General features: G+C 40.6%; 2 protein-coding genes across 4 annotated transcripts in view; one reads left to right on the top strand and one right to left on the bottom strand.

Annotated features, from left to right (window-relative positions):
- RPGRIP1 (RPGR interacting protein 1) overlaps positions 1 to 605 on the top strand; it is a 64,913-nt gene extending 64,308 nt beyond the window's left edge. For all 3 annotated transcript variants that reach the window (XM_068241478.1, XM_068241467.1, XM_068241495.1), the window contains one exon: positions 349 to 605. In XM_068241478.1, coding sequence (XP_068097579.1) covers positions 349 to 485 — 137 coding nt within the window. In that variant the 3' untranslated portion in view covers positions 486 to 605. The remainder of the gene's footprint in view (positions 1 to 348) is intronic.
- A 7,326-nt stretch (positions 606 to 7,931) lies between these two features.
- The window catches only part of SUPT16H (SPT16 homolog, facilitates chromatin remodeling subunit), a 52,943-nt gene continuing 37,434 nt past the window's right edge, over positions 7,932 to 23,440 (bottom strand). Inside the window, exons 23-26 of the mRNA XM_068241438.1 lie at positions 17,111 to 17,240; positions 16,888 to 17,017; positions 11,192 to 11,269; positions 7,932 to 8,842 (exon numbers count right to left, since the gene is read on the bottom strand). Of these exons, the coding sequence (XP_068097539.1) occupies positions 8,721 to 8,842; positions 11,192 to 11,269; positions 16,888 to 17,017; positions 17,111 to 17,240 (460 nt within the window). The 3' untranslated portion in view covers positions 7,932 to 8,720. The remainder of the gene's footprint in view (positions 8,843 to 11,191; positions 11,270 to 16,887; positions 17,018 to 17,110; positions 17,241 to 23,440) is intronic.

Raw genomic sequence — 23,440 nt, 5'->3', positions numbered from 1 at the left:
GGCCACCATTATGGTGGCCATACACGGTACAATAAAAACGTTCGATTTTTTTCCCGTTTATTCGATCTAAATGATCGAATTGAATGAAAGTTGAAAATATTTTTTTTTTCGATCAAGAAATTCAAACGATTATCCCGTTTTTTCGGGAAAAATGATCGGACATGCTGGAAAAATCTTTATATTCGATCTAATGGAATAATCGAACTAAATTATCTAATTGAAAAATTGTACCATGTATGGCCACCTTTAGACCGATTTGGTGTAACAGGAACACGTCCCATCAGAAAATAATATTGCAGGAAGTTGATTGTGATTGCAGATTGATCATGTATTATTTATGCTTTCTAGTTATAGACGTCACAGATCCCAGGCAAATAATTGGTTCTCTACGAGTGGTCATAGAAGCCAGGGAAGCAATGCGAGCTGTATATAGAGAAAAGAGGATGAAGACAACAAGATCATCAATGCTTTCTATTATGAACTGAACAATTCAACAATACAGAAATGACTTGACTGGGAACCACAAAGCCAGTCAGAAAAATAATGTCAACATTATATGTATGTTAGTTTCTGTGTTATTAAAAGGAACCTATATCACCCCCCCCCCCCCCCCATGCTGGGTAGCAATGCAGTATTTTAGCAGCTTTAGTCTCTTCAATGTCACCCCCCCCACTCACACATATGCCAGGAAATCTAAGGGCAAGCATGGCTTCATATGAGTAGGGAAACTCGCAGCATGATCACATAAAGGGAGAAACATCATAGGACATCAATTTCAGGGTGGCCATGTCTGCAGCAGAACCACCCTTGGACCTGGGGGAAGAGCCACTGCTGAAAGAAAAGTAGCACATTTGTTAGACAAGTATGCATTTCTTCCTATTAATATTTCACTTGCTTGGGGAGAACAAAAAAACATGTGGGCAGACAAATAGATAAATATATAGGTACAATCTTGGTTGTGGCATTCTGATATAGGTCATAATCTACATTTGAAAGACTGACAGCTTACTGAGTGGCACTCTACTCTGTGCATCAAAGTTGCGATGGAAGTACACTAGGAGACTACTTCTAAACATGGCCCTGATTCACCAACTTGCAGTAAGACTGCCGTGCGCAGGCAGCACATGGCAATTAAGTGTTGCTAACAGCGTAGAGTGCCTTGCACAATCAGTCTTACCTATGTAACACCAATTAGTCATGGAGAGAATTTGAAGACTAACTTAAGTTATTTAGGCGATACCTTTAATGACCAACTGTAAAATATTTCTTTGCAAGCTTTCATTCGTCTTCAGGCATGATACAGAACTCATTAAGAACCATACGGTTCTCAAACAGAGAGAAACTTTAAGAATTGTGGGAAGACATTTATCTATTTATTTTTTCCTCCAGTTATTGGAAAAAAGTTTTCAGCATTACAATGAAAAATGTAGCAGAGTTTTAGGCAAGCCTCACAGATGAGCTACAGGAATGTTTCCAGCAACACAAAGAAAGCTAGTCTACATTCTTAAAGTTCCCCTCCATGTGTAAATACATTGTATAATCAGATGCGATAAGCAGTGCCTAAATGCTAATCTGTAAGGGCAACTGAAAATTGACTTGTTTTGGTTTTAACTGGGCTTTATGAAGCCACCTGTAACAGGTGACTTAGTCTAGACAATGCTAAACACACAGAAGAAAATGCTAAAACATTACCAAAGACCTAATTTCATCTGACTTCCCACACACATTGAGACCTGGAACCCACTAGAGAGTTTTCCCTAAACGCTCCGTCATTGGGACTGATTTCACTAGAGCGATTAAGGAAACCACTATCACAGAACATACAGCATTTTAGGAAGCGTTTCCATTCTAATAAATTTTATAGGAGCAGGAAAATCACTCCCAAAACGCTATCACAAATCGCTAGCAATTGCAATAGCATTATAAGCTTTCTAATGGGTTGCAGGCCTAAATGAAGTACCAGTGGTGGAGTATTTGGAATTTAAAGACTTATGTGAAGCACTAAAGGCAGAGAGGGACTACAGACTATTATTTGGAAACCACAATTATTTACAACTTTGAGGTGTTTAGAGCACCCCATTACGGGGAATCTTACAAAGTGAGCTCATGGTGGTCCACTGAGTACTGCATATCAGCTTTCAATGTCTATGGATTTTGTTGAGTGGGCCGCAGAGTATGCTATACAGTTGCTTACTGTGAACATTGTGGATTATATGATTACTGTTGGTGTGTTTCTGCAAAGAAAGTTTTGCTTTGATGTTTACATAGGGATGCAAGCTGATCAAGCATTCCTGATTGGAAATTGATAAATTTTTAAGGCTAGGTTCACAGTTGGAACTGCATTGCTATCCCTATAAGATCAAACAAAAGTTACGTTATTTGACCATTGCATCACATACAGTGAAGCATACAGTCCATGGAAAGTACGCTTCACTGCCACTGTTAAAGCAAGTGTGAAGTGTCCAAAAAAAAGGTCAGGTAGACACCTATGGAGAGGGAAGGCTCTGGACGTCGGAGCCTTCCTTGGTCCTATGTCCTCGCTTCCCCGCTATCTTGCTTTCAAATTTGCCACCTTCGGGATTTCTAGAAATCCTTTCGGAAGCACTGATGTCCCCGAGTGGGACAGGAGTGCTTCTGAAGCCTTTCAAGGATCTCAAGTTAGCTGTAATGGGGGCAACAGCGCTGGACAAAGAATGCAGAGAGGGGACCAGAGAAGCGCTATAGGATCCAGAGCCTTCTTTCTACATGGGTATCTAACTTTTTTTTTTAACTGGCTTCAGTATCACTTACCTATCACATTTTGCGATAACACACTGCGTACACTGTGTTGGAATACTGTAGTCCATTGGATTGCATCAGTTGCACTCTGAACTTCAAATAGACTATTGCAAATCCAGTTTTCTACATTTAAAATGCCTGTTACTTCACAGTGCAAACCCCCCCCCCCCCCCCCCCCCCCCGTGAACTTGGCCTTAACCATACTGCACTCTTGATCAATGCTGACTAGATTTCTGCTAAAATCATAGATTTCACTGCAGCTGTTGATCTCACTGCTCCTCCCCCACCAGCTGGAAGATTTTGCAGCATATCTGATCACACTTTCCATAGATAAACTGCCTGAAGACATCTTTGAGGTGGCCACACACCATACAATATTATAATATTTGTTTTCCCAATTCAAAGGATAACAATTTTTCTGATTTTCTGATTGATTTTAACATTTTAAAAATCTGAACCACACACCTTCAATTTTCTCCCAATTATGAAAAAAATGATTGAAAACTGAGAAAATTGTGTATATATATATATATATATATATATATATATATATATATATATATATATATATATATATATATATATATATATATATATATATCTCATTCAATTTTCATAAAATTTTGACCAGAAAAATCCACCATTCCCGATCGACAGCAAATAAAAACGGGAAAATCATTTCTTGCTTTGATTAAAAACAAAAAACAAAAAAAAAAAAAACACCTTTTAAAATTTTGGGAAATCCAAAAAATTTATATAACTATTCAGTACATGCCAAACTATGTCACTTTTTCTCTTGATTTTTATAACCAACCAATTTTTGGGGGAGTTTACGATCTTTTATCCCAAAATTGCGGCAATCTCGAAACTACGTGTGTGCTACCTCAAAGATTCTGATTGAAACTTCCGATCAATCTGAATATTGGATCGGAATGCTCAAATTGAATAAAAATGTAAAAAAAAAAAGAAAAAGTAGGCCTAGCCTCACTGAGGCGCTGGGTTTGCTTACAGCGCTTCTTGAGATTGTACTCTGATGAAGCATGAATAAGTTGCTGTCAGTTATATCTAAACAGACAATTAATGTGCAGCCCAATGTCCATGTTTCCCTATGGGTCAGTTCACATTATAGGCATTTTAAATGAAAACGTTTCACAGTACACTGCTATGGAACAATTAATCAGTTAAAACGCATTCTTTTGTCAATGTTCAGTGTGAAAGAGGTCTAAAGGTAATTATCGCTTGAGTAATTTTCCCTGAGAGAATTCATATCTACTTCCTCTTTTCAGTTTTTTACCATTTTATTTCAATTTGAAGCCTCTGGATTTTGTCCTATCCTACAAAGCCACTTTTTCCGTGAATAGGATTCAGTTTTGTTCTCCCCACCTGCGCCTACAGCATGTCCACTGCCGTGGCAAGATTTTAGGAGTATAATGGTTTACATCTAGCTCCCTCCTGTGGTTACATTTACATACTACACAATATTGGCTCTCTGACTCTACCTTAAAGGGGAACTGAAGTAAGAGGTATGCGGAGGCTGCCATATTTATTTCCTTTTAATCAATACCAGTTGCCTTGCAGCCCTGCTGGTCTATTTCTCTGCAGTAGTATCTGAATAACGCCAGAAACAAGCGTGCAGCTAGTCTTGTCAGATCTGACTTTAAAGTCTGAAACACCTGATCTGCTGAATGCTTGTCCAGGGGCTATGGCTAATAGTATTAGAGGCAGAGGATCAGCAGGGCTGCTAGGCAACTGGTATTGCTTAAAAGAAAATAAACATGGCAGCCTCCACATACCTCTCTTCAGTTCCCCTTTATATAAAAAAAAAAAAAAAAAAGTCCTCCAATGCCCGTGCAATCTCAGCACATGGCTATTAAGCAATGGTCCTCTCAGATACCTCTGATGATCAGCACGGTTCAGGCTATTCCCGTCCCCGCAGTCATTGACTTTAGGGACATACTTACTTTCCCTGCAATATGTTAGGGGCAGTTGCTGACTGTAAGGTTGTGTTCACACATAAAAGGTGTACATTTCCAGTCCTGTCTGTTTTGTTTTTCTATGGGTGTGTCCACACAAAAAGGTGTACATTTCCAGTCAGGTAAAAAGGATAGAAAACGGATTTAAGACTGACAGGACTCTGGTCCAGTACTGGAAATGTGCATATTTATGTGTGAATCAGGCCTTATAGTGCTGAATAGTGTACTGGTGAAGGCATCACCTTTACATGACATTCCCTAATGCTTTGATGTAACTAATGAGCATGACTGCTGTAGCATTCAAGTGCCTTTAGTGCAAAAAATGCACAATACGTTTTTCATTTTATTGCCATGCCTCTTCAACTCCACCTCCAAAGGCAAATGTAGACTTAGAGGAACTCCAGTGAAAATAATGTAAAAAAATGTGCTTCATTTTTACCATAATTATGTATAAATAATTTAGTCAGCGTTTTCTCATTGTAAAATCTTTCCTCTCCCCGATTTACATTCTGACATTACATGGTGACATTGTTACTGTGGGCAGGTTATGTAGCTGCATCTAGCTGTTTTGGCTGCTACAGACAGCTGTAAACAGCTATTTCCTGTCTGTGAACATTGTTACAATGTGGCAGTTTGCCCAGAGTACCGCGGTCCCAGAGCTTCTTGTGGGAGGGGTTTCAGCACAAAATCAGTCATACAGCGCCCCCTGATGGTCTGTTTGTGAAAAGCATTATATTTCTCATGTAAAAGGGGGTATCAGCTACTGATTGGGATAAAGTTCAATTCTAGGTTGGAGTTTCTCTTTAAGGTGCCCATACATGGTATTTTTTTTTTATTACAGAATTTAGTTCGATTATTCAGTTTTTTCTTGATTGCAAAAAAAAAAGTATTTTCAACTTTCATTCGATTTGATCATTTTGATTCATTTAAAAAAGCCCAGGAAAGTCCAACGTTTTTATTGTACCATGTATGGGTACCATTGGACTGTAGCCCTATTGTGCTGGAGCTTTCAGTGCAAAGGGAAAAAAATGGATTGCAAGATGGATTTAAGCATATTTGACTCCAAATGAATTATTTGTAGGTCTTTTATTAAATGAAGAGTGTACAATAAAAAGGAACAGATCTTTCAGGCAGAGTGGTGGTGAGTAATAATACAGGTGAAATCTGATTAAGCACATACTGATGCACTTAAAAAAAAAAAAAATTGTCAGTACTTTATTCCAGGAACACACAACCTCATATGTATGCAACAACATTACTGCACATAATAGCAGCCAAGATATCCATCACAGGGTGACATTGACAAATTTGAGGCAAGTTTTCAAAACATACCAAAAATGGATTAACCACTTTCGGATTTCCCAGACGCTTAACTACGCCCCTATTGACTTAATGAGCGGATCAGGGGCGTTTATAAACGCCCCTGCCGCTATTGTGCTGTGCGGACACGAACGCGCGCGCGCTCCCGCGCTCCTGCCCGCGGGTGCGCGCCCCCGTGCGTGCACATGCGCGTGCACCAGCTTCATTTATCTCTGGGTGGGATTGATGAATGGGAGTAATTACTCCCATCACCAATCAGATGCCTGTAACCATGAATGAGCACTGCTATAAGCCAATAGCAGTGCTCATTCATTTGTGAGGTTTATAAACAATGTTGCCAGCACTTGAGAAGATACAGTTACCTTGTAATCACTCCTGAGAGGATTACAAGGTAACTGGATCTTCTTTACTTGTATTCTGACTGCCACCTAGTGGATTTTATAAATAAACCAGGACTTATAAATAAATATACCAGGACTATATACCCCTGATCTACCCTGATCAACCCTGATCTAATCCTAGCCTCCCTTGCTTTTTTTTTATGGTTGGAAATATAGAAATAGTGTATCTTTTCATTTTTTTCTCTTTTTTCTTTTTAAAATGCATAGAGAATAACATTATTACTAAAATAAAATATCACCCTTGAAAAGCCTAATTTGTGGCGAAAAAAACAAGCTATAGATCATTCACATGTGATGAGTAGCAATAAAGTTATCAGTGAATGAATGGGAGGAGCGCTGAAATGTAAAAGTTGTTTTGGTTTTAAGGGAAGAAAACCTGTGATCCTGAAGTGGTTAATTTGGGGAAGTTAAATATTCAAGTACAAAAAAACTTTTAAAAAGAAAAAAATAAACCTCAAATTGAAGCTGAAGTACCTTTTTATGGTTTGCAAAAGTCCGAGATCCAAAACAAGCAATCTGTCAGTGTACACGTTTATCATGAATACTCCCATTGGCTTACAGTGATTGACAGGGTAAGGAGATAATAAAAGCGTCTCCTTACCGGCGCACAGATAGAGCCGGCAGAGAGTGGAGCCTGCGGTGGGGACAGAGCGGCGTGACTGGCGTGAAGCGCCGTTTTACTGTACCAGCAGCTTCTGGTCCTTAAGGGGGCAGAGGCTGCTAGTACCAAAGTGGTTAAGATACCACAAATGTAATCCTGGAAATACACGAGTTTTTTTTTTTCAGCATATAGATGGCTCAATAGATAATTTCCGACAGGTCCAACCTGATTTCAATAACTTTTTTCTGATCGATTTTCTCATAGAAGTGAATGGAAATCTATCAGAAAAATTATTGGTAAATCTTCCAAAAAAAAACCTTAGTGTATTCCCAGCAAAAGGTTTGTCAAATCAGATACCTGGCATCCAGACTACCCAAAAAAAAAAAAAGTTATGTTGGCAACTTTATTAAATTCTATGCTGAATCGTCCTCTTCTGCTTTTGGGATCTTCCGATAAGTTGACAATTATAACAATTTGCGCCTGAGTTTTGTCACTGACAAACCATACATCAAGACAAGCATTATTTAGATATTCTTACACTATATTTTCTTCAGTACTTCTATAGTATCCTTACCAATGTTCACAAAAAAAAAAAAAAAAAAAAGATTCTTTAAAAAAAAAAAAAAAAAAAAAAAAAAATAAGCCACGGATGCAACATTTTCTTCATCTGTAAATAATCAACACAACCACGCACAGTTGTGGCATAGTATCCCTGAGGAATCTAATTTATTGTTTTAGAACAAGACTGGACAATCTAGGTGTCATTTACAAGTGCTGCTTAACACAATCTGAGTGTTTAGTAAAAATGCTCTGTATCTACCACAGAATCTCAAAAAATTGCAAACGGGAGAAAAAATGTACAAAAACATTTTTTTTTATTTGTTTACATTTCTCCAAAGTCTGAAAAACATCATTTACACCTCACTGCTATAGAGAACCAAAAAGAAAAAAGGGAAGCTAAAAGTGAAAAAGAAACGATCCAAGGGGGGAAAAAAAAAGACACACTTGCAGTAGAGAGGAACTAGGTCACAGAAAAAGAAAGTGCAGCGAGGACAATGACAAACTCCATAAACAAAAAATAATAACCTGCAAATAAAAAGTTACTTATACAAGAAATCCTAAACAGAGCAATACAAGAGATCAGAGAAGACCAAGCTGAAAGATGAGGCAAAGAGATTGGTCAATTGAACAGAGGCAAGACAGGCAGACCACTCAGCACGCAGGCTGGCAGTGCCACTTAGCCACGTAACCGCCACACAGCGTCGCAGTCCATGGAGCAGTGGAAGGGTGCAATGACAAGTCTCCTCCAGAAAACGGCCACTATTCTCTCAAGATGTGGAAATTCATTGTGGTTTCTAATAAGCCATCAGTCCAGTTTCAAGAAAGGTAGGATGACAGTTATAATAATATAACGCCACATTGGTCCATTTAACCATCACATAGCATCCCAACAGTCTGAAGCAGCCAAGCAAAACTGTTGCACCTCATATCTAAAGGATAAGTGAAGGAAAGGCAAGGAAAACAGAAATGTGGGAAAGAGGCATGGAAGAAAGGAGTAGAAAGGAGGGGATAAAGGGATTTTTTTCTGAAGTAAAAAAAAAAAAATCTGTAAAGAGCAAGTGGATGGGATAAGAGCGGGCTGCGTGGTTACTTCTTCCTCTTTTTTGATGGGGTGGGAGCAGGAGCATGTCCATGGCCCTTCCTCTTCTTAATTCTACTCTGCTGTTGCTGCTGTTCTTCCTCCTCTTCATAACGAGACTCACGGTCAGCTACAGAAATTAGTGCATTGTTAGTAAGGGGACTCCACCCATAGAGATGAGCAACTATTCTGGTCTTCCATGCAAATATACTCTGAAGTGAAAAGGGGCCAATCAGCCTGGTTAAGTCAACTGCGGTCAGACAATTCTGGGCATGATTGGCTCTATTTCAAGTCAGTGAAAACTTGCATGGAAAGGTGGTAATTCTGTACATCTCTAGTCATATATACTGCCAATTAAGCAAATGAACATGTTGAAACCATAAACCAGACTGCATCATGAGGTGCCAAAGTCCTAACCATGGAAAGATGCTGGTGTGGTGAAGTCAAAGCTTGGAAACGGTGAAATTTGGTGTTTCGATGTTAAGGTACATCATATTTTTTTTCTTTTAACTTTTAAATACAATTCATTTTCTTGATGGATTGCACCATTTGAAAAATCAAACCAATCCACTATGCATTTTTTTTTTTTAAATTTCCCACAACGACTGAAATTCAAATCAATCTTTCTAGAACCGAAAAGGTCTATCAGATCAGAGGTTTCATGGAAACAATGGGAAATTCAAATCTGTTGATTGAATTTTGTATGGGCCCCTAAAGACTTGTTTGATAACGCCTAATGTTTTTCTTTTTTTTATTTAAACAAAACTTGAAATAGGTGGAAGAATATTGAATTGCAGTATGCAACTACTACATTTCTAAATACATTTAATACAATTTGTATAAATTAATAAAGTAAGAATGGGATTATAGTAAAATATGTAGGATTACTTCTGTACTTGTACTTCAGCTTATCACCTGAAGGCATAAATCAGTCACCTGAGTTTCTCAACAGTAAGGCAAGGAGCACACATTTGAATTGTGTACTGACGCACTGGCAATTGAAGTCAATAGGCCGCTCATAGGGAATGATCTTTTCTGCGTTCATTCATATTCGGTCTACCCAGCATGCTTTCCCAATTACAATGCATTTTGCTGTAATCCAGCAAATAGTGGATGAAAAACACTATGGCAGAGTGCCAGACACTTTAAAACTGCCTACGACAATGGGGACACAAATGTGCACCCTGCCTCAGGCACACAGACACTGCATGAACCTGTGGTGGCTGATTGACCATGGAGGTGGGAATAAACTACCCGACATAGAGCTCCTCTGAGGGTGTCTGTGCAATGTATTCACATGCACATCATTTCACTGAGAAATCTGTATGGATTATAATATTATCTATCTATCTATCTTTTTTTTTTTTTTTTTTTACTTTTTGACTGCTGTCTATATCTGTAGAAAGTGACAGTGGTAAGCTGGTCAGCAGGGAAAAAGGGGCGCCGGCTGAGGGTGGACGAAAAGGTTGCCGCCATAGACTTTACTGCAATCTTTCATACAACAAAAAAAAGCAGAAAAAAATGGCGCCACATTAAATATCGTTAAGAACATTTAAGTTTTTGAAGTATGTTATCGTTTTAGAAGCTTGCAACATTATAGTTTTTGTCATATTCTGTTTGTATGTACAGTTTTTACGTGATCAAAGATATCATCTATGTGTAAAAGAGTGTTTCTGCAGAGGGAGTAGTTAGGTTTAGGCACCACCAAAAGGAAGTGGTTAGGGTTAGGCACCGGCCAAGCGGCAGTTAGTTTTAGGCAACACCCGGGGGGGGGGGGGGGTGTTAGGTGCCACCAAGGGAGTGGTTAGTTTTAGGCAATACCAGGGGAGGGTTATGTGAGAGAGTAGGGTTGGTTAAGCTGTATTGTTAAATTATGTGACAATTAAAATATTTTTGTTATTATTTCCCGTCTGTTTTTACAACGGTATTTATAGTTAACCAAGTTTGACAACGATGTTTATCGGATTTAGTTATCCAGCTGGGCCTTTTTGTCACTGCGCCCTTTTTTCATGCATGCTCAGCGTAGACATTTCAGCAACAGGTTTTGGACTAGTCCATCTCTTTATAGGGGATTCTCAGGGATAGATTTATTTTCAAGAGGACTTAGTGAATGGCAGTTGCTCTGTCCAACTGCCAATAAACTGTAGGGAGCAGGGAAGCTGGTCAGCATCGTTGTTTAAATCCTTTTTAGGGAATATCCTTATAAAGCTGTCAGATTTCTACTACCTACAGTAAGTGACAGCAACATAGGAGAAAAGTAATTTATGGTTCATTCTACTCTGGGAAAAAATGTACTTCTTGTTTGTATATGTTTGCACATATTTAAAATTTTACAGTTTTTTGCTGTAGTGCCCCTTTAATGAAAAGATATATTGCAAAGAGAGGACTTAAACTGGAAGCTACTCATTTATTCAGATACAAGTTGTACATTAATGATAAAAAGCAGGCAGGATGAGGTTTGTGTCATTTAATTACTTACCCTTTCTGGCCTCCTCTTCCAATTCATCCCAGTCTTTCCCACTCTCTTCATCAGTGCCCAAGGAATCTTCACTGTAAACTGAGGAAGGAAAAAAGGGGGGAAATCTAAAAATCAATACAATTGGCTCTTATACCAGATAATTGTGCTCACATGCCATCCTGTACTCTAAAAGGAAAATTCCACTTTTGGTCAGAAAAAAGTAAGTTAAATATCATCTCCTCCCCAGATCAGTAAACATCAACCATATTCTAAAACACAAATCAAACTATGGGTGGACCTGACTAACACACAAGCAGGGCTGTGGAGTCGGTACAAAAATCCTCCGACTCCTCAGTTTAGGATTACTCCGACTCCTCTAATTTTCATATTACAATCTTGTTGATTGAAACTATGTAACATGAAATTTGTCTCTTAACTGCCAACGCTTAGGAATTTTAAAAGACAACTGAAGTGAGAAGGATATGCAGACTGCCATATTTATTCCCTTTAGTCCTAGACGAAAACTAGTCCTTGGTAAGAGTACTTGAAAAAGGTACAGACCGGAACAAAGAACATCTATCAGGCCCTAAGCAATGTTACTGTGGGTACATGTAAGAATGATGTGCAGGTACTCTGCCGGGAAATAAGGAGATTCTTCCTCTATTACACATTCTTCATGCACAATCTGAACCAGGTTTATTGGTGATAGACAACACCTCTGTGTTCAATGTGCACAACATTCTCTGGATTCCCTGCAGCTCTGTGGGGAGTGCATATGTAGAGTATAGTACTACTGTGTAATAAAGTAAACCTGAGACAGATGAAATTAAAGTTTTATACATACCTGGGGCTTCCTCCAGCACCCTTCAAGCTAATCAGTCCCTTGCTGTCCTCCTCCGCCACCTGGATATTCTGCTATGGGTCCAGGTACTTGAGCCAGTCTGGCGTAGTGCACATATACACACTCCGCCGCCGGGAGCGTACTACACCTGCGCAGCACTACTGAGCAGGTGTAGATTGCTCCTGGCTGTGGGAGCGGCACACGGCCGGACAGCGCTGATTGGCTGAATTACCGGGACTCATAGCAGAAGATTGAGGTGGTGGAAGAGGACAGCGAGGGACTGATTAGCCTGAAGGGGGCTGGAGGAAGCCCCAGGTATGTATAAAAAAAAAACTAATTTTTTCGGTCTCAGGTTTACTTTATTACACAGTAGTATTATACTCTACATATGCACTACCCACAGAGCTGCAGGAAATCCAGAGAATGTTGTGCACATTGAACACAGAGGTGTTGTCTATCACCCATAAACCTGGTTCAGATTGTGCATGAAGAATGTGTAGAGGAAGAATCTCCTCATTCCCCTGCAGAGTACCTGCACATATTTTACATTTTAGAGAAAGTGTGGGATAACAATGCCATCTGCATCAATGTGAATGCTGCAGGCCAGTCACAGCAAATTCATGGTGAATTTTTGCTATGTGTTCCGAAGTCAGTAGAAACATTTGGTCTCTGGGAGGAGAATTCTGCATAAGAAAGCATGACCGAGACAGCAGGGCTACATACTAATATACAGCCATGTATAGATATAGGAAGTGTATCTGATGCTGAAACCAGGATAATGGTCATGTGGGTATCCAGAATACATTTACTACATTCTACTATACGTCACTATGGTGCCTTTTTTAAGATCTACAGGTCCTTCTCAAAAAGTTAGCATATTGCGATAAAGTTCATAATTTTCTGTAATGTACTGATAAACATTAGACTTTCATATATTTTAGATTCATTACACACAACTGAAGTAGTTCAAGTCTTTTATTGTTTTAATATTGATGATTCTGGCATACAGCTCATGAAAACCCAAAATTCCTATCTCAAAAAATTAGCATATCATGAAAAGGTTCTCTAAACGAGCTATTAACCTAATCATCTGAATCAACTAACTCTAAACACCTGCAAAAGATTCCTGAGGCTTTTAAAAAAACTCAACCTGGTTTATTACTCACACCGCAATCATGGGTAAGACTGCCAGACCTGACTGCTGTCCAGAAGGCCATCATTGACACCCTCAAGCAAGAGGGTAAGACACAGAAAGAAATTTCTGAACGAATAGGCTGTTCCCAGAGTGCTGTATCAAGGCACCTCAGTGGGAAGTCTGTGGGAAGGAAAAAGTGTGGTAGGAGAAAAGTGCCGCATTCCCCAGGCCAAGCCACTTTTGTACCAGAAACAGCGGCAGAAGCGCCTGACCTGGGCTACAGAGAAGCAGCACTGGACTGTTGCTCAGTGGTCCAAAGTATTTTTTTCGGATGAAAGCAACTTTTGCATGTCAGTCAGAAATCAAGGTGCCATAGTCTGGAGGAAGACTGGAGAGAGGGAAATGCCTGAAGTCCAGTGTTAAGTACCCACAGTCAGTAATGGTCTGGGGTGCCATGTCAGCTGCTGGTGTTGGTCCACTGTGTTTTATCAAGGGCAGGGTCAATGCAGCTAGCTATCAGGAGATTATGGAGCACTTCATGCTTCCATCTGCTGAAAAGCTTTAGGGCCTTTTTCCACTAGCCTGCGATTTGCTTCTGATCGCAAATCGCAAGGTACATTAAACTAATGGAAACTGCAGCAGCATTTTCCATTAGTGCGATCCGATTGCGATGCGATTTTGGTCAAAGCGCAATCGTCGTCCTGCCGCGTTTTGTATGCGATTGAGCTGGACTATAATGAATATAGTAGCTCAATCGCATGGTGGAAATTGAAACGCGATTGCGATCGCGATTCATAGTGGAAAAGAGCCCTTATGGAGATGAAGATTTCATTTTTCAGCACGACCTGGCACCTGCTCACAGTGCCAAAACCACTGGTAAATGGTTTACTGACCATGGTGTTACTGTGCTCAATTGGCCTGCCAACTCTCCTGACCTGAACCCCATAGATAATCTGTGGGATATTATGAAGAGAAAGTTGAAAGCAAGACCCAACACTCTCTGGATGAGCTTAACCTCCTTGCCGGTTATCCCAAACACAGTTCGGGGTAACCTGCGCAGGAGGATTTCTCAGGCCCCGCTGGGCCGATTTGCATAAATTTTTTTTTGTTACAAGCAGCTAGCACTTTGCTAGCTGCTTGTAACTTGCGATCGCCGCCGCTCGCCGCCGATTCGCCGCTACCCGCCGCGCCGAGCCGCCCCCCCCCCCCCCCCCCGACCCCTGCGCAGCCTGGCCAATCAGTGCCAGGCAGCGCTAAGGGGCGGATCGGGGTTCCCTCTGACGTCACGACGTCCATGACGTCTGTGACGTCATCCCGCCCGGTCGCCATGGCGACCGGGGAAGCCCTGCAAGAAATCCCGTTCTCAACGGGATTTCTTGCATACTCTGATCGCCGAAGGCGATCGGAGTAGGTAGGGGGATGCCGCCGCTCAGCGGCTATCATGTAGCGAGCCCTTGGCTCGCTGCATGATTTAAAAAAAAAAAAAAAAAGTGCGGCGCTGCCTCCTTGCCGGATTTTTTAGACCGGCAAGGAGGTTAAGGCCGCTATCGAAGCATCCTGGGCCTCCATAACACCTGAGCAGTGCCACAGGCTGATTGCCTCCATGCCACGCCGCATTGAAGCAGTCATTTCTGCGAACAGATTCCCGACCAAGTATTGAGTGCATAACTGAACATAATTATTTGAAGGTTTACTTTTGTTTTAAAAACACTTTTCTTTTATTGGTCGGATGAAATATGCTAATTTTTTGAGATAGGAATTTGGGGTTTTCATGAGCTGTATGTCAAAATCATCAATATTAAAACAATAAAAGGCTTGAACTACTATCAGTTGTGTGTAATAAATCTAAAATATATGAAAGTCTAATGTTTATCAGTACATTACAGAAAATAATGAACTTTATCACAATATGCTAATTTTTTGAGAAGGACCTGTATAATCATCCATCTAGTGGCAGTTCATAGACAATCCTGTAGTACAGGGTACTGTTTCTAAGCTTGCAGAAATGTATTCAGAGCTGCCAGTTTTGCAAAACTTTAGCTGGTTGCACATTCAAATGGGAATAATTTTTAAACATGGAAAACCACAATGAGCTTAAAGAGAGTCTGAAGCGAGAATAAATCTCGCTTCAGACCTCAGATAGCAGGGGCATGTGTGCCCCTGCTAAAATGCCGCCATCCCGCGGCTTAACGGGGGGGGGGGGGGTCCCTTCTCCCCCAAATCCCCTCGGTGCAGCGGGGGATCTCTTCCTGGTTGGGGCAGGGCTAACCGCCGCAGCCCTGCCCCACGCGCGTCTGTCAACGCGTATCTCCGCCTCTCCCCCGCCCCTCTGTCTTCCTTCACTGAGAGGGGCTGAGGAGAGGCGGCGATGCGCCGCTGATAGACACATGCCCCTGCTAACTATGAGATCTGAAGCGAGATTTATTCTCGCTTCAGAGTCTCTTTAATTCATAGAACATGTCAAATAGTTTATTTAACACCTAATTGATAAAAATAACCTTTCAGAATTTTTTTAAGCAAAATAATCACTCAAAGTAAGTTGCTCCTGATTAACTTCATTTCAATATAACATTTCTTACCTTAATTATATTATACTTTTGCTCTTTGGGAGCTTACAAATGTAAAAGATAAGGTGAAAACAGAGGAAAACCGGTAAAAAAAAAAAAAAAAAAGGCTTTGTGAATCACGCCCATTGCCTTGTACAGCACCAATCTATGTTTATGGCAAAGTGGAATTTCCCTTAAAGCAGACCTGAGATGAAAAACTAACAAATAACTTGTCTATATATCTTATCTAAAGTTTAGATAGTTTACACAGCATATCTAGCTGCAAACCGCTTCAAAAGTTTATGATTATTTATTCCTGTGACCCGAGAGCAGCCATGTTCTGTTTATCACATTGTCACAGGCTGAGGGCTGGAGATGCTATCAGCTTGCCTGTGTGTAAATTCAGTCCCCCCTCCTCCCCTCTGCCTCTGAAATCAATGGCTAGTAGCCTCCTCCTCCTCCTCCTGCCCAGACTGAGCTCCCAAAAGCCCTTGCTAGAATGTAAAGGCACAAAAGGAGCTGTGGGCGAGGCTTGTTTAGTTTATAGGGAATTAGAGTATTAAAACAAAACAAAAAAAGTATTTGGCTTGAGGAATGCCCTATAAACTATATGAAAGGAACACAAGTATGCAATGAGTACAAGTTTATCTCAGATCCACTTTAAGGGCCTGAGCCCACAGATGTAGTTGTATCCACTTCTGTCCGCTTTTCATCATCTCCAACATTGATGTTTAACTGAATAGCGGGGACAAAACTGTCAGTGGGCTCAGGCCCTTAAAGTGTACCTGTGAGGGGAAGAAAAAAAAAACACCTACTTGAAAATATACTTTTAGAGGCTTCCCCCATCCTCTCTGAGCACACCGTTCCAGTGCTGGAACCCACTGAACAAATTTGACATGCCTTGAGTAAATTCTCATGGCAGTGCTCCCGTCGCCGCAGAATGGAGCTATTCGTGCACAGAGTTTTCCGTCATGCACGAGCAGCTTTGTGCAACGGGACAGGCCATACTTGCACCTGCGCAGTACATCCGCACACGTATATGGACTGGAGCATTGCCGCAAAGAAGAAGAGTGTCCTAGAAAGCAGCGGTGTGGTAAAGGAGAAGCCTCTGTTTTTTTGTTTTTTTTTACTGATTTGCTTTAAGTGTACACTACTTATGTGAAATGTAATCAGATAAGCAGTCGCCAAAATATACCAGAATCTTCTGTCTCATCTGAGTAATCCTCATCACTGTCCTCCTCTTCCTCTTCCTCTTCATCATCAGAGGGGTTGAATGTTTCATCCTCTATTTCAGATTCCGAACCGTCTGCTTCACCATCACTGCCCTAAGAAACAAAACATGCTGAACCCATAATCCAAGCTACAAAAAGGCAGAGGCTACGATACTTTCACAAGATATAAAAGTAGACTTGGCTAACCTCTCCTTCTGGTTCAAGGAAAGACCAACCACCCTGTTCAAAGAATCCTTCAGGGTCATCCACAATAGTCTTCATAATTTTAGTCCAGTTCAGTGATTGAACACCTTCTGTGTATTTTATATCACAAGAGCTGTATAAAGACATACATAAGAAAATATCAGGACTGTTTGCTATACTTGAAGACTTAACAAAAGGCTTCTCTTCAGATCAGCAATCTCACAGGACATGCCAAACCGAATGCTGTTGGAACACAAGCATCTTGCTAGACAAGACATGTAAACTATGCTCCTCCTGTAAAACCCCATCATTTAACAGGGAAATGTGAGCACCTACTGACTCATTCAAGCTCTGCCCCTGAACTTCTAAGGTTAAAGGTTATACTAGATTGAAAACAATCAGGAAACCTGATTTCAACGTACACTAAACAATTATTACCTTAAATATAGATCAATTAAAACGTAACTTTTAATAGCTTTACATTTATAAAATATAACAATGTAGGGTAGACTGACTTAATTATAAAATCCCCTGACTAATAAACTCGAGGTGTCTGGTAAGTATTAATCGAGTATATAACTACCTCTGAGTTCATTACAATTATTGATCAATTACACATAACCCCCACCAGAACAATAACCCTAAATGTTTCACTTCCTCGCGGAAGCTTTTTCAAGGGAACAAAAAGTAAAGTGCAATAGTGCCTAGTGCTAGGGTGCAATTACATTGAATCAAACAAAAGGAGCGTGTCCGCTCATGACAGCAGTCAGAAAAAACTGGCTTGCATGGAGACCTTTATATACGCTTCCTGGTTCACATGTATGGGGGTGTGTCTCATTACCCACTCCCCTACTGCAGTTCCCCTCTATGATTGGTTGAGAGATGTCCTTCTCACAGTACAGCCAATCAGGAAGAATCTCCATAGACTTCCTTAATAATCTAAATCATATTTATAAGACATCGTATTGTTCTCAAAAACATAGCATCTAGACAGGATTTGGTCAGCATTGAGCTCCTCTTATTACCTTGTTCAGCAGAGTTTCCCAAATAGCTCAACGCCGATATTCAGCGCTTCTGATTGGTCAAAATCCCCTATTGCACTTCACTTTTGTTCCCTTGAAAAAGCTTTCGCAAGGAAGTGAAACATGTCGGGTTATTGTTCTGGTGGGGGTTATGTGTAATTGATCAATAATTGTAATGAACTCAGAGGTAGTTATATACTCGATTAATACTTACCAGACACCTCGAGTTTATTAGCAAGGAGATTTTATAATTGACAGTCAGTCTACCCTACATTGTTATATTTTATAAATGTAAAGCTATTAAAAGTTACGTTTTAATCGATCTATATTTGAGGTAAAAATTGTTTAGTGTAGATAGAAAACAATACAGAAACTTATCTTTATTCGATTACGATGCGTACACAGTTAATATGCGTGTTGCCCATCAGGATTGAGTTTGTTCCAGCACAAAACATTTGGGGGTGTGGGGATAGGAGTTTATTCAGACACAGCCACACAACACATTCTGTTGCTATGGGGAGGAGAGTAACGATGGCACGTCTTCCAGCGGGTATGGTAAGGAGGGGAAGAATACGCTCGCTCGTTTGCAGATTAAAGATCTGGCATGCTGGTCTTTGAATAACCTTGGGAACACCTGTACACATGCTGGATTCTGTCTAGTGGATGTACCAAGCACAACAAAAATGGCAACAGCCTGGCTGTCATGCTGGTCTTTCAGTTTCAGTAGTTCCTGGTTCTTGGATGGGTGGAGGGCCAACGGAGCAGTGAGGGTTTGTAATCACGCTGTGAATGGGGTAAGTCGGGAGAACAAAGCTCTTGGTCATCGCTCGGCCAAATCAATTCGCCAGACTGACCATTGGGGGCTGCTGTACACATGCTGGATTCTTGGCAGAAGCAGTCAACATCGGCCGCATTTATCTAGCGTATGTATGGGCCTTTAAAGAGGAACGGTAGTGAAAATCTTAACATTTAAAACACATACAGTGGAGAAAATAATTTGACCCCTCACTGATTTTGTAAGTTTGTCCAATGACAAAGAAATGAAAAGTCTCAGAACAGTATCATTTCAATGGTAGGTTTATTTTAACAGTGGCAGATAGCACATCAAAAGGAAAATCGAAAAAATAACATTAAATAAAAGATAGCAACTGATTTGCATTTCATTGAGTGAAATAAGTTTTTGAACCCTCTAACAATAAAAGACTTAATACTTAGTGGAAAAACCCTTGTTTGCAAGCACAGAGGTCAAACGTTTCTTGTAATTGATGACCAAGTTTGCACACATTTTAGGAGGAATGTTGGTCCACTCCTCTTTGCAGATCATCTCTAAATCCCTAAGGTTTCGAGGCTGTCTCTGTGCAACTCTGAGCTTGAGCTCCCTCCATAGGTTTTCTATTGGATTAAGGTCCAGAGACTGACTAGGCCACTCCATGACCTTAATGTGCTTCTTCTTGAGCCACTCCTTTGTTGCCTTTGCTGTATGTTTTGGGTCATTGTCGTGCTGGAACACCCATCCACGACCCATTTTCAGTTTCCTGGCAGAGGGAAGGAGGTTGTCGTTCAGGATTTCACGATACATGGCTCCGTCCATTTTCCTGTTAATGCGATTAAGTTGTCCTGTGCCCTTAGCAGAAAAACACTCCCAAAGCAAAATGTTTCCACCCCCATGCTTGACGGTGGGGACGGTGTTTTGGGGGTCATAGGCAGCATTTTTCTTCCTCCAAACACAGCGAGTTGAGTTAATGCCAAAGAGCTCTATTTTGGTCTCATCAGACCACAGCACCTTCTCCCAGTCACTCACAGAATCATTCAGGTGTTCACTGGCAAACTTCAGACGGGCCTGTACATGTGCCTTCTTGAGCAGGGGGACCTTGCGAGCCCTGCAGGATTTTAATCCATTGCGGTGTAATGTGTTTTCAATGGTTTTCTTGGTGACTGTGGTCCCTGCTAATTTGAGGTCATTCACTAACTCCTCCCGTGTAGTTCTAGGATGCTTTTTCACCTTTTTCAGAACCATTGACACCCCACGAGGTGAGATCTTGCGTGGAGCCCCAGAGCGAGGTCAATTGATGGTCATTTTGCGCTCCTTCCATTTTCGAACAATCGCACCAACAGTTGTCACTTTCTCTCCCAGCTTCTTGCTAATGGTTTTGTAGCCCATTCCAGCCTTGTGCAGGTCTACAATTTTGTCTCTGACTCTGACTCTTTGGTCTTTCCCATGTTGGAGAGTTTGGAGTCTGCTTGATTGATTGATTCTGTGGACAGGTGTCTTTTATACAGGTGACTAGTTAAGACAGGTATAGCAGTAGGAGAACAGAGGCGCCAGCAGGATAAAAGTGGATAAAAACTTTAAAATTTGCTGGGAGGAAGTGGTGGACTTACCTCCATAAAGCAGACACGAAAGACTGTCTGAATAGTAGTCACATTTATTAATTAGTACCCCAAAACAGTGCAACGCGTTTCGCAGGCCCAGCCCGCTTCATCAGGCAATAAAAATGGGGACAAGACTGTAGACAAGAGACAGTACATTATGCTATAGTAAATTCTGCAAATTTGCATATTAATATATTGCATATCATAAAGCATACCATATGAAATAAATAGCTTCGTGGAGATGGCATAAAAGAGTTGGGTGTGCAAGTAGACAATAGGGGGTAGAGGCTATGGTGCTCGTGATAGTAATGGGCTATGGGGTGTTATTTTACACAGATTTGCAATGAGTGGTATTGGTAATGGAAAAGGGTATATGTCAGCAAGAGTAATGGGTAATAGAGCATTGAGAAGAGAACAGGGGGCCAGAAATACAGGGTAAAGTGTGCAAATAAAATAACATAAGGAACTCACCAGAATTTCAGCAATAGCAGGTGTAGCGCCTCAGTGAAGTGGTGAGGACGCTCAGCTCCTTATATATACAGGTTCTTGCTAAAAGGGCCAATTAGATGTATGGGAGGTATTTGGTGGGCGGGGTTAGGGTGAGTGTGCGAGCAGCCAATGGGCTCTCGCCACCTGTGTTCAGTGAATTGGGTTTTTGGGAAGGGTGGGTGGGGTTAGGGCGGGCTTGTGAGTAGCCAATGGGCTCTCGCCACCTGTGTTCGGTGTATTGGGTAGTTGGGGGGCGGATACAGGTATCATGGTTACCAAATGTGCAGCTGAATAGTGTACTAGCTGAATAGAGTACTGGTTAAGGGCACTGCCTTTGACATGGGAGACCAGGGTTCAAATCCCGGCCGGGGCATTATCTACTCATTGGTGTTTGGATGCTGTAAATGGGCAAAAGAATAAATTAAGTAAAAAAGAATATGCAAAGGTCTTTTTCAAGATTTAAATAAATATAATGATTCGATCCAGTGGGAATAAAATTAGTATATTTGACAGAGGGATTGATGTGTAAAAGTATTTAGCTGCCATCTAGTGGACCAAAAAGTTATGACCCGGTCCTAAGACACAAGCATCAATAGACATGTAAGAGCAACATAAAAATTAATAGAATAAATAGACATGTAAAAGCACCATAAAAATTAATAGAAACATAAATATAATATAAAAAATAACCAAATATGGATCAACTTAGTAGTCCTGGACAATTGTAGCAACTGGTAAAAAAGCACATAACAATCAAACCAAATTACACTTTTTGACATAAAAATATGTAGAATAATAATCAAGCCAGAGGTGTAGTTGTAAAAAATTCCCCCTTCACAGCGTATCACGGCACTTCTGCACTCACCACGCCAATAACCCACAATTCTTCAACATTACACTAATTGACTCAATTGATGCAAGTTCGTCAAACGCATTCGGAAAACTAAAAAAATTTGAAATGTTCTGGATACAAACTATAAGAACCCTCAGCCCTGAGGGTCTAAATGAAGTTCTGGAAAAAATTTACTAAAATACCTCCTGTACCGTTTTTCTTTTATCTTGGCCGCTCTCTTTTACCCTTTTTTTGTCTTGTTTCATGACTTTTTATTTATTGTATTTTATTTTATTTGTCCCAATAAGTTTTAGTGTAACCGTCCATTTTTACAACTACACCTCTGGCTTGATTATTATTCTACATATTTTTATGTCAAAAAGTGTAATTTGGTTTGATTGTTATGTGCTTTTTTACCAGTTGCTACAATTGTCCAGGACTACTAAGTTGATCCATATTTGGTTATTTTTTATATTATATTTATGTTTCTATTAATTTTTATGGTGCTTTTACATGTCTATTTATTCTATTAATTTTTATGTTGCTCTTACATGTCTATTGATGCTTGTGTCTTAGGACCGGGTCATAACTTTTTGGTCCACTAGATGGCAGCTAAATACTTTTACACATCAATCCCTCTGTCAAATATACTAATTTTATTCCCACTGGATCAAATCATTATATTTATTTAAATCTTGAAAAAGACCTTTGCATATTCTTTTTTACTTAATTTATTCTTTTGCCCATTTACAGCATCCAAACACCAATGAGTAGATAATGCCCCGGCCGGGATTTGAACCCTGGTCTCCCATGTCAAAGGCAGTGCCCTTAACCAGTACTCTATTCAGCTAGTACACTATTCAGCTGCACATTTGGTAACCATGATACCTGTATCCGCCCCCCAACTACCCAATACACCGAACACAGGTGGCGAGAGCCCATTGGCTACTCACAAGCCCGCCCTAACCCCACCCACCCTTCCCAAAAACCCAATTCACTGAACACAGGTGGCGAGAGCCCATTGGCTGCTCGCACACTCACCCTAACCCCGCCCACCAAATACCTCCCATACATCTAATTGGCCCTTTTAGCAAGAACCTGTATATATAAGGAGCTGAGCGTCCTCACCACTTCACTGAGGCGCTACACCTGCTATTGCTGAAATTCTGGTGAGTTCCTTATGTTATTTTATTTGCACACTTTACCCTGTATTTCTGGCCCCCTGTTCTCTTCTCAATGCTCTATTACCCATTACTCTTGCTGACATATACCCTTTTCCATTACCAATACCACTCATTGCAAATCTGTGTAAAATAACACCCCATAGCCCATTACTATCACGAGCACCATAGCCTCTACCCCCTATTGTCTACTTGCACACCCAACTCTTTTATGCCATCTCCACGAAGCTATTTATTTCATATGGTATGCTTTATGATATGCAATATATTAATATGCAAATTTGCAGAATTTACTATAGCATAATGTACTGTCTCTTGTCTACAGTCTTGTCCCCATTTTTATTGCCTGATGAAGCGGGCTGGGCCTGCGAAACGCGTTGCACTGTTTTGGGGTACTAATTAATAAATGTGACTACTATTCAGACAGTCTTTCGTG

The sequence above is a fragment of the Hyperolius riggenbachi genome, chromosome 1 (genome assembly GCF_040937935.1).
Source record: "Hyperolius riggenbachi isolate aHypRig1 chromosome 1, aHypRig1.pri, whole genome shotgun sequence".
Taxonomy (NCBI): Eukaryota; Metazoa; Chordata; class Amphibia; order Anura; family Hyperoliidae; genus Hyperolius; species Hyperolius riggenbachi.
The sequence above is the reverse complement of the archived record's forward strand: the minus strand, read 5'-3'. Positions and strand labels throughout refer to the sequence as shown.